Source organism: Schistocerca piceifrons, chromosome 6 (genome assembly GCF_021461385.2).
Source record: "Schistocerca piceifrons isolate TAMUIC-IGC-003096 chromosome 6, iqSchPice1.1, whole genome shotgun sequence".
NCBI lineage: Eukaryota > Metazoa > Arthropoda > Insecta > Orthoptera > Acrididae > Schistocerca > Schistocerca piceifrons.
In genome coordinates this window covers 390,191,253-390,203,489 of record NC_060143.1, presented here as the reverse complement: position 1 = coordinate 390,203,489, position 12,237 = coordinate 390,191,253, and the positions used below count along the sequence as shown (strand labels likewise).

Genomic DNA, 12,237 nt, shown 5'->3' with positions numbered 1-12,237 from the left:
TAAAACATCTGAGCAACTTGTAGTAAGTGAAGGTGTCAACTAGTGCTACAAGTGGCCAAATGATGAAATGCGCTAAATGTGATTTGATAAAGGTGTCACGATGATCATAACACTCACGAAGCTGCGCATGCACGGTCAGCACACTGTGGAAATGCTTGTGACTAGTCATGATGTCTTTATTCGAACGAATCTATAGTTACTCCCATCAGCCACCATGCCGAGTAGAGCTTGGCAGCAGCAAGAGATATCCATCCGCACATACACAGACCAGATGTAATTGGTCTGTGTATGTGCGGATGAATATGTGTGTGTGTGTGTGTGTGTGTGTGTGTGTGCGTGTGTGTGCGCGCGCGCGAGTGTATACCTGTCCTTTTTTCCCCCTAAGGTAAGTCTTTCCGCTTCCGGGATTGGAATGACTCCTTACCTTCTCCCTTAAAACCCACATCCTTTCGTCTTTCCCTCTCCTTCCCTCTTTCCTGACGAAGCACCCATTGGTTGCGAAAGCTAAAATTGTGTGTGTATGTATGTGTTTGTTTGTGTTTCTATCGACCTGCCAGCGCTTTCGTATGGTAAGTCACATCATCTTTGTTTTTAAATACATTTTTCCCGCGTAAAATGATGTTTGAATGAATAAATTACTACTACTGTCGTGATTGAATGAATGGTAGAAGTCTAATGAAGCTATTCACTAGATTTCAAGGTATAAGAATAGACTGAGACAATGACCATATGGAAAGGAGATACATGACATAAGAAAACACACAAGGAGCTAAATGGATACATATGGCTGAAGACTGTATTATGTGCAGAAGTCTGGAGGAGGCCTTTAGCCAGCAGTGGTTGTGAAATGACTGACTGACTGACTGATTGATTGATTGATGATCGTCACGCGGAAACTGAGATGCATGAACCACATACCTTTCTTTTTTTAATGCATTCTACTGAATTCTTATTATCTAATATCCAGGTATTATATTATGAGATTAAAATTTCTTTAATTTGGGAGTACATAGGCTTATGCAGGCCACTTCTATGTTGCATCCTTCACAAACTGTTTACTTTAGCAGTTCATGGTCTGAATAAAGGGCACACAACAATGAAGGAAAGGCAAGGTTGGAGTGTTGATTGTGAACATGTCTAAGACCGTAACTCATGTCATCTGACCTGACGAACATCAATTGAGAAGCCTAGAATCCTGTGACTGTTCGCAACAACAACAATCTTGCAATTCACTGGAAATGAGTTACAAAAACCATACATGGATTTCATACTCATTTATGTCAAATTTAAGTAAGCAACCATATCACTGTCCTTTTTGCTTAATAAAACACAACAAATGCCATTATTTCATAAACATGAGAGAGAGAGAACCTAGTCATATTTTAACAGACTGCATGTTACCAACTGCTTCATGATAACCTATATAACATCATACTAGAAAGCTTCTGTCCATAGTCTGGTAGACTTACTTACAGCAATTATAAATAAATAAAAAAAAGCAAACCACTGTTCTGGCAAAATGATATTCTCCAAAATACTGTTAAATTATCAGATTTCTTATGCGATGCCAATGCTCTAAACATTCATGTTCTAATTAAATATGTATATTACCTCACTGCAAATGTTACAATTTGACAGAGTTAGAGAGGCTTACGGGTTGCAAAGGCAGTGATTTATCTAAAATTTTTGTGTTTATACTACATGTAAATATTTTACAAATCGTAAATTATAATTACAATGCTAATGGAAGTTCTAGGATGGCAACAACAGGTAGAAATGAGGAAAGGCAACCACCAAGCTGCAGATGACAGCAGGATGGCACACCCATGTGACAAATAAGGGGCGTTATGTGTGTAAGCACCACCGATCAATCATCCTGAGGATGTAATTATAATTCCTGTATGTAACTGATGACCGGTGCAAAATTCCAATTAGCAATGTATCATTAAAATTACTATTGTGTCACTGTCAGCAGGCAATATGTTGTTATAAATCTGAATGCTAATGCACTTCTATCAATAAGATGTTAAGGCCAACAATGTACACACATCAAAAAAAGTTTTGCATCACCTCAGTTCCAAGAGTTCCAAACCTGTACAGAAAATTGGAATAGAGATCAACATAAACGTCATTTCTGCCCTTTTTAAAGCTCATGAAAACCACACGTTGCATATTGTACCACCATACAGCGACACCTTCAGAGGTGTTGGTCCAGATTGCTGTACACACTGGTACCTCTAACATCCAGTAGCACGTCCTCTTGCATTGATGCATGCCTGTATTTGTCGTGGTATACTATCCACAACTTCATCAAGGCATTGTTGGTCCAGACTGTCCCACTCCTCAATGGCGATTTGGCACTGGTCCCTCAGAGTGATTGGTGGGTCATCATAAACAGCTCTTTTCAATCCATCCCGGGCATGTTCGTTAGGGTTCATGTCTGGAGAACATGCTGGCCACTCTAGTCGAGCGATGTCGTTATCCTGAAGGAAGGCATTCATTCACAAGATGTGCACGATGGGGGCATGAATTGTCGTCCATGAAGATGATTGCCTCGCCAATATGCTTACACTATTGGTCAGAGGATGGCATTCATGTATCATACAGCCTTCCATGACCACCAGCGGCATACGTCAGCCCCATGTAATGCTCACCAAAACAGCAGCGAACTTCCACCTTGCTGCACTCACTGGACCATGTGTCTAAGGTGTTCAGACTGACTGTGTTGCCTCCAAACATGTCTCCGACGACTGTCTAATTGAAGGAACATGCAGAACTCATCGGTGAAGAGAACGCGATACCAATCCTGAGTGGTCTGCACGGCATGTTGTTGGGCCCATTTGTACTGTGCTGCATGGTATCATGGTTGCTAAGGTGGAAACTCGCCATGGACGTTGGGAGTGAAGTTGCGCATCATGCTGCCTATTGCACACAGTTTGAGTCTTAACACTACATCCTGTGGCTGCACAAAAAGCATTACTCAACATGGTGGTGTTGCAGTCAGGGTTCCTCTGAGCCATATTCCGCAGGTAGTGGTCATCCACTGCAGTAGTAGCCCTTGGGCGGCCTGAGCGAGGCATGTCACCGACAGTTCCTCCTTGTCCGAACAACGTCACTTTGGTTCATTCCGAGACGCCTGGCCACTTCCCTTGTTGAGAGCCCTTCCTGGCATAAAGTAACAATGTGGGCGTGATCGAACCATGGTTTGACCGTCTAGGCATGGTTGAACTGCAGACAACACGAGCCGTGTACCTCCTTCCTGGTGGAAAGACTGGAATTGACCGGCTGTCGGACCCCCTCCGGCTAATAGGCACTGCTCACGCATGGTTGCTTACATCTTTGGGTGTGTTTAGTGACACCTCTGAACATTCAAAGGGGCTGCGTCTGTGTCAACGTCTATCTTCAGGAGTTCTGCAAACCGGGGTGACGCAAAACTTTTTTTGATGTGTGTATGTATACATATATTTCCTTCCCATCCTGTATGGTACTTCTCTTCTAACCCAGGGTTCTGGGCAACTTTTCTGTAATTCTAACCATACCCTACACCTCACCAGCCCTTTGCCGTCATCTCTCCTCCTTCCCCTTAAACTTTTCTGCCAGAAAAAGGAGTCACTAGCTCTGAAAGCTTGCATATTTCCTTAACTTTTGTGTGTGTTTTCTCCTCCTGGCACTTGATGAATAGATTGTCTTGTCTATCCAGTTCTATTATATTTAAAAAATGAATTATTTTCACTGAAATATTCATATATATATATATATACTAACACATATCGTGAAGAGTTTTTGCAGCAGTCCAACCCAGCTCTTTGTTAGCAAGCGAAGCATCTGCGTACGATGCTGCTATGTCACCTGGTCTTCTGGGGCAGATGGTATATGGAATTTTACGACCACTCGCTTCTTCAAATGCTTTAATCACCTGAAAACAAAATGAAACAAACAATTAAAAATCCAGTTAAGAATCACAATAGAACCATACCATAACAGCAGTCCCAACTGGGAACTTAGGTTCATTATCAGCAAACTGGACAGCAGAAGTTCTGCACTCTTCTTTTTCATGAAATCTACCCATGGATACAGCAGTAAAATCATGTGGCTCTCTGCAAAGGTATTATTCATTTATTTTATTACATTCACCACTAGCAATCGATCTTCTGTGAAAAGCCCCAGCTTTATTTTCTGCATTTATGAAGTAATCGACCATTACTCATATTGTACAGCATCTGGAAAATCTCAGTTTGGAAAGAGAATGCGGACACCTTTCAAAACTGTGGTGGTGTATCATTGTGCTCATTAACTGTTGGGTAGGTGAGAGATCTTTATAACATGTTGTCACATACAGCAACAGAGGACTCTGCTGTGAGACTTGCAATACAAACACATACGCGCAAGCCAATTCCAGCAAGGTAGTTGCTGGGAGTAGCAGAATCAATAGAAACCGAAATGTGTTGACCAGTTGGGCCTATGATTTTTAGTTGCTGCTGTCTGTAACTAGATGAGGACATACTGTTTAATGTGTCTAGTATGACAATAAATGATTTAAAAATCAGTTACGCTCAACAGTTATCATTAATTCACCTTGTCACTTTTGGTTTTGTAGATTTAGTCACCCTAAACATAATGTTGTCTGTCAGCCAAAGTTGGCAGTGACCAGAAAGCAATCGATATGAGTTGATATTATTCAATTTCTATCGACTCAGCTGCTCTGGTCAGCCACCATGCCTAGTCTTTCTAGAATATGCTGGTATAGCTCTGCAGTTCAGTTCGGTTCTGCTTCTACTACCTTGTCAGTTCTGTCTGCCGTATTGTCAAGTATGGGTCATTCGTCCCTTCAGCAATATGCTAGTCATGGCTTATATGCAACAGATTAAAAAACAGTTTAGTAAAGATTTTGCCATTGTCTAGTTGGCCAACAACAGAAAGACATTGTCAAGAAACATTATATACGAGAAGCACTCTGTTCACCAACGAGAAAAAAGCTGCTGCTTCTCATTACTCATATAAACAATCATCAGTTGTTGAAAAACCTAAATAGTGCCAAAAGAAGAAAACAATAAAAAGACTGTTTTGGGAAAGGAACTGTTGAAGTTTTTGCAAAAGCTAACATCTCACTAGCAAAGTTGGAAAATCATGTCATACAGTCATGGATTGCCAAATTCTTGAATAAAAATCTACCTTGATAGAGTATTTGTCTGAGAAATATTTAACAGATAAGTTATTTGCTTTTGAGACTTGAGATTATGATGTACGTTAGAAATAACAGGAGAAACAGCCCTCAGGTCTGGTGCACCAACTCTAATACGTATGATACAGATCTATAAGCACAACAGGAATGTCATATTACTTGCAATCCCTGTTGTGAGATGAACTGCAGTTTGAAGTCTTCTGGTTAACATTGATAGTTATTCTTAAATTTCATAAGCAGAATTATCAAAGTGAAAAGTACATGCCTATAATTCGCATTTTTTGTCTATAATGGTTCCACTTTTTTGGGCACACATGACACTGTGACATGTGGTTTACTGCACCTTGCAATTTTAAATAAGCTCCCACAAAAATTGAGAAATTCAGAAACCAGATGCATACAACAGCAGCATACTGCATTTACATTTAAGTGTTTCCTACCCTACTTTCCAGATTTTTTTCCAATAATTGTCACAGACTGCACTGTAATTCACTGCATAATATCTATGAAGTAATGGGAAATTTTAAGTTTCACAACATAAAACTTAAAAAGATTATATAGTTGGCTCACTTTACAGGCACTATATAAAAGTAATTTGTTTTCTAAATATGGTATGGGAAACCCTGGGAAAATGTAATAAGAATGATGCCTGGTGTGATATGTGCAAGTTTCTGCATTGTAGGGGTGACTTTAATGTAAATATGCAAAAATTGTTATGTATGTTGCCATATCTATAGCTTACTGGCATACGGAAAAGTAACTGTACTTGCAAAAAATTTCAAATGTCCTCTCACACAGAAATTCATATTCTAATCATCACTTACAAAATTCAGTTCAAAGGTCCTTAAAAGTCATTACTTTCAAATTTTGCACTAAAGAGAAGACACGTCAGTAATGGTAAAATTTTTGCATGTTTACACTGTAGTACAGTCGCTATGGCGACATACGCAGCACAAAATGAAGTAGTTGAAGTCACACCTAAATCATCTTTGTTGTCCAAAGTAATGCCTAGAAACTGTGATGATTATTTTGCGACTATTGTCTCGCATGTTACATGATAGTTTATTTTATTCCTGGAAATTTTTTCTGAAAATAGTAAATTCACCAGTGAAGTTATAGACGGAATAAAGACAAACATCCTGTATGATGAAACCACAAACAGAATGGGAATTTGTGTTTTGATTGTTCCATAAAGTTCCCAGAATCAGCAAATACAACAAACCGTTCTCGCATAATGTTACAGTAGATACACTAGTTGAGGACAAGGTGCCATAATTTATGATGCCATAAATGTGTTTGTAACTGACAGTTCTCCAGATACTCAATTTCTGAAGTCTAAAAACATAAATTTAAAGGGAGCAAAACTTTTTATGATACCTGCATACTTAGTGGAACAGATAATTTCAAGAAGTAGTCTATTTGGAAAGCTATGTCTACGAAATTGTAGGCTCATTATACTGGAAGTAAGATGGCTGAAGCTGATTATCTTCTTCTGAGTTGTTAATATTTCTGTTATCATCTGTGGACAATAGTTAATAGTTATTATTTAAAGGAGATAGTTCTGTTCAAAATAACAACAAGCCAAGTATCACTGTAAAAATAGTGGTAATACAACCTTATTTTATTCTAGTGCTAATTCTATTTCAAACATCATCAAAAATATCTTCTAAAATACTGCTATGTGTGTACCAGTGTCCACCAGCACAGTCATGAAACCACACTACAAGTCCGCCTAGTGTAGTTCCACAATGAAAGAAACCAACAGATGGCAGCAATGATGGACAGTTCATCATGCTTACATTTGCAAAGTCAGTAATTTACTAACAAAGTTATTTCACCCTTTACACTAACGGCACAAATTGCTTCAGACAAGTAGTCTAGTCCACAGCTTATAAAAGATTAAAATTAAATTTTGTGTGTCCAACCAATAGAGTAATTCAAATTATATGGTTTTGATACACAGTTCAAAGAGATTTACTGACAGTGAAACAAGAAGAATAACCAGTCTGCCCAGAAGCAGCTTAACAAGGTTAATGTGTAGATGTTAACATGAGACAGGTGACACAAAAAAATCAGGTTTTTAAATTCAATGCCAGAGGTTGCTTCTTATGACAAAAGAGACAGCTGGGACTGTAAAATGGTAAATTATCGAGGATTGTGGTCAAGAGTGTGATGGCAGGACATGACAATCAACAGTAGAAATGACATCCTTTGCTCAAGTGCATGTCTGCTAGTGTTTTGTTAGGAAGGATTTTTCTTTTAACTCTGATTATTTTATTTTGGACATCATTGTTTTTAAAAATTAAGTACTGCAGCATACCTCAAGAACAGAATTCCCACGACCTGTTCCAAGGTTATAGACCTTGAATTGACCTGACAATGAAGATAAAAGCAATTTTGCAGCTGCTATATGTCCGAGAGCCAGATCTTCTATGTGAATATAATCACGGACACCTGGAATAAAACAGTTTTTTGTAATTTTGATGCTGAATATAAGGTATAGATTAGGATAGTGCTGATGATGGATAAGTGTGACTCTATTCTGTCAAAATATGTAAATAAATTTTATGTAATTGTTACAAAAGTGCCATTTATACTGGTTCTAGGGAATAAGGACAAAAATTTTGTGGAAATCATCTGTTCCATATAAGAAATTAACAACTCACAATATGGGGCATGTGCTGGTATCATAATCACCACGCATTTTTGAGTCACTTTTTTACAATCTTAAAATACTGCTTGCTATCGATGATTGCAAATGAATCAAAAAAACTGCTTCACATTTATGTGGCATTTTAATGCTGGCCTTCAAAACACTAGTTCAAAACGCAGTGGATGTGACCAAACCATTATTTAAGATTCTACACTGTCCAATAGAAAGTTGTAAAGATGTGGAAACACAGAAGAGAATTCCAGTTACCCTACTTTAACAGTGATTACGTATTACATACAGAACATACATGAAACATGAGGAATGCAATAAGATAAAAATTATGTTATACTTTTTTTTAGGAATTTTCAAACAGTTTTTGTCACTCTGACTGACTACACTACAAGAAAATTCCAATACCTTAATATTAGCTTTCATTCTGAGACAGCAATCCTTAGAGAAGCATGCTTATTAACTAGCATGTGGAAACAGAAGTCATGAAACCAAGTAATGTTCTAATTTACATAGATTTCACTGAAAAATACAATAAATAATATGTGAAGTACAGTAATTTACAGCTGAACTTCATTCTTTTTACAGCAAGTTGGTTAGTTAATTATTTTCATTTTGTGTTTGGCCAGTGCTAGCTCAACATTCAGAGATGTGTGACAGGGTGCAGTTTTGATGGAACATTCAGGTACCAGTGTTCTCCCTTTGAACAGAGTGCAGCCAAAATTCTTACACATTCATGCACTTATGCATACAATTTACTATTGACTGTTCATCTAGCAGACATAGATTTCTTTCGGAGCACACTTTTAATCTCAAACAAGACAATGAATATCTGTTACACTCTCATTTATTCAAGAATTCTTTGATCAAGTAGAGGCACTTGTGTGCTACTAGAAACTTTTGCCCTTTACTCATGAATCATACTCACAAATTTAAGGTTCATCAACAGCTACAGCTCTGCCCAGAGGACCTGGATTGGTCTCCAAAATGTTCCAACATTCCACAAAAAAACTGTTACACAGTGTTTCTTTCATTCATCAAGACAACCTTTGGCACAACTTCTGTATTTGTAGATCATCAGTCACAGGTGAATGCACAGCTGATACGTCCAGCACATTGTTAGTATTCAACTTCTTCCTTGCAATCTCTGAATTTTGTATGCCAACCAAAAACACACATTCTAGACATGGTTTTGTCATTCTAAGCCTAACGATAGTTATTAAACCCTGAAACTGGATTTTGACTTTCTTTCTCAGCACTGAGAATTGTGTATAAATTGACAGTTGATTTCTTGCATAGAGAACTATGGTTGTTGATGTGGCACCAAATGAAAAGATGCTACTTCCAACTCTATTTATACCAGTAAAAATTTTATTCACCAACGTGACATTTCAGACCACTTTTACACAATCTGTCGCACAAAAGAATGTCGCATTTGGATGAGATCTTTAATGTGGCACATCAATTAAACTACACATTTACATTGCTCACAAGATATTAGAAACAGCAAATATAGAACCCTATTCCTTTTTTCATTCACAAAATAGTAACAATAACATTGAATAAATATTGAAACAAACATTCTCAGTGTTCTGTTTTACTGCCAGAAAAATTTTGCAAGACATTACGTGTCCTGTGTGCTGATATGTTGACCAAGTGATGTAGATTTACAAGTTTGTGGAACTCAAGTGCCATTTGTTATTTTTGTATCTATATTCATATACTACAAAAATATACAGTTTAACTGATGCACTGCATTAAACACCTGCCCAACCACATCGATTTTGGTACAATCTAGTACATAAAAATATCATGAATTTAGAAATCCCCATATAAAACCATTACCTGCATTCCTCTTTAAAACTGAAGATTGCTTCATTATTGTGGGAAAATGAATTGTGGTGGTTAAACCAGCAAACTTTTGAGAAAATGAAGGGATGTACACTTCAGACAGAAGTGAAGGAAACAATGAAACACACAGGGTTGCATCATCTAGTTAAGCTAACAACTTCTATGGCCTCACAAACATGTAATGTGTGTTCACAGTTCTAGGTTCTTCTTTCAGCCATGGTATGATAATGAAATCTATTAAAGCTGACTTGGAAAAAGATTCTCTTACATGTACCAAGAATGGCAAGCCTACGTTATGAAAATGTTGTAGGAAAGTTCTAGTAAGATGTAAATACTTTAGGATTAAAGGAGACCACTCACCAAAAAGCAGAAGCATTTTGCGGCAAGAGCTCCCATAACAGTCCCAGCCTCAATATCAGGTAACTCACTGTCTTTCCACCTTCCACCCAACAGTTTCCCCTTCCTCCATCCTGTCACCCCCTCCCAATTCATATTTCCACATAGCCTTCAGCATGTGCCGCTTCCCTCCAGCTGCTACAACTATACCTGCCACGCCTCTCTCCTGTGTTCCTAGCCAGCAAACAAGCCTCCCTCTGAGCTGTTATTCACCCACCTCCATCCCTCTCCCTGCCTCTCTTTCCCTCTACCCCCCCCCCCCCCCCCCAAGTCCCTCACCCTACTTCTCTTATCCTCTACCCACTCCACCTGACAGTACCCCATCACAAGCAGCCCACCTGTGACAGAATAGCATTGACATGGTCAATCTCACCAGTACCACATAGGGGCATAGGCACGTATACGAGGTCAGTTCATGAAATTCTGGAACATTCGTAATTTCGTGCCAATGGTGTGTTGGAGAAAAATGCGGCTGGCACCCCTGCACATGCCTGTGTTTAATTTGTAACTGCCAGAAGTTTCATTGTTGTATGTTCGTTAGTTATTGTTCGGTGCTCTATTGAGTAGAACATTGTGTCACACAGTTTGCGAATTTCGAGATGGCAGAGTTACAAGAGCAACACACCTGCATAAAATTTTGCGTGAAACTCAAGAAAACCTTTACAGAGACACACCAAATGATGCAGGAAGCCTACAGTGATGAGTGCTTATGCCATACTCAGTTTAAAAATGGCCAGATGGAAGATGAAGATGACCCACATTCAGGACGCCCTTCAATGTCTACCAATGATGCTCATGTCAGGAACGTCAATGAAATTGTGCATACCAATCGAAGACTGACTGTCAGAGAGACTGCAGAAGAATGTAACATTTTGGTTGGATCATGACATGAAATCCTGACACAGCATCTTGGAATCCATAGTGTTGCCACCCAGTTCATCCCATGGCTCATGAGTGAAGACCAGAAAGACCGCCGCCTCAAATCTATGAAGAGCTTTTAGATTGTGCAAATGAGAATGAGATGTTCTTTAACAGAATCATAACTGGTGATCAGACATGGGTCTACAGTTGTGATGATGAGACCAAGCTTCAGTCTTCACAACGGTTTGAGAAAGGTTCCCCCAAGACCAAAAAAAAAAAGCTCGTCAATTCAGGCCAAATGTCACAGCCACGTTGATAGTTTTCTATACTTTGAAGGATTAGTTCAACATGAGCTCGGGCCAAAGGGGGAAACTGTTAATCGATGGTACTATCTGGACGAGTTGCTATGCCTGTGAGAAAATGTGAGAAGGAAACAGCCTGAAATGTGGCGAGAAATTTCATGGCTCTTGCATTATGATAACGCACCTGCACATTCATCCCTGTTGGTGCATGACTATTGCACAAAAAACAAAATAATTGTGCTGCCTCATCCTCTGTACTCTCCAGACCTGGCCCTTCCGGACATTTTTTTTTATTTCCAAAGTTGACAACCCAGTTGAAAGGACAAAGATGTGCAACGATAGATGAGATAAAAGAAAATTCATAGACAGGGCTTCACTCAATACAGCAAGATCCATACCAAGACTGAAGTGGAAACGGTGTTGGGAATGGTGTACCAATTTTGGAGGAGAGTATTTCGAAGGAGACCATTACCAATAAGTAGAAGGTGAGTGCAGAAAAATTTGTGGAAAAGTTCCGGAATTTTTTGAACAGACCTTGTATACATGTGTGTGTGTGTGTGTGTGTGTGTGTGTGTGTGTGTGTGTGTGTGTGTGTGTGTGTGCGCGCGTGCGCATGTACTCTAGCTTGGCACAGGATAACTCCAGAAGTTACCAAGTTTTCTTCTTTTCCATGTGCCTATTGACAACTCAATGCTTCTGCTTTTCAGTGAGTGGTCTCATTTAATCCTTAAGTCTCAGCTGTGTAAAATATTCTGAAGGGATACAAATGCCTTCATAATTTAGCTGAAAAGCAACTTTACATGCCAGTTAGGGTACACGAATACTGTCAAATATCTGCTCCGGTGCCATAGACATTTTGTCTTTTGTGTTCAGTTTTACGCTGTGCCTGGTTGTCTTCACACTATTTTGAAGTGTTGATGAACCTGCATCACAATGTCCCAAAAGGGAACTTTTGAAGTTATGACAATAATCTCTTTTTCAAA

At 38.9% G+C, this 12,237-nt stretch overlaps 1 protein-coding gene across 2 annotated transcripts in view; it reads right to left on the bottom strand.

Moving 5' to 3' along the window:
• Positions 1-12,237, bottom strand: part of LOC124802514 (UDP-glucose 4-epimerase) — a 110,902-nt gene that overhangs the window by 23,117 nt on the left and 75,548 nt on the right. For both annotated transcript variants that reach the window (XM_047263351.1, XM_047263352.1), the window contains exons 6-7: positions 7,503-7,636; positions 3,766-3,916 (exon numbers count right to left, since the gene is read on the bottom strand). In XM_047263351.1, the coding sequence (XP_047119307.1) occupies positions 3,766-3,916; positions 7,503-7,636 (285 nt within the window). The remainder of the gene's footprint in view (positions 1-3,765; positions 3,917-7,502; positions 7,637-12,237) is intronic.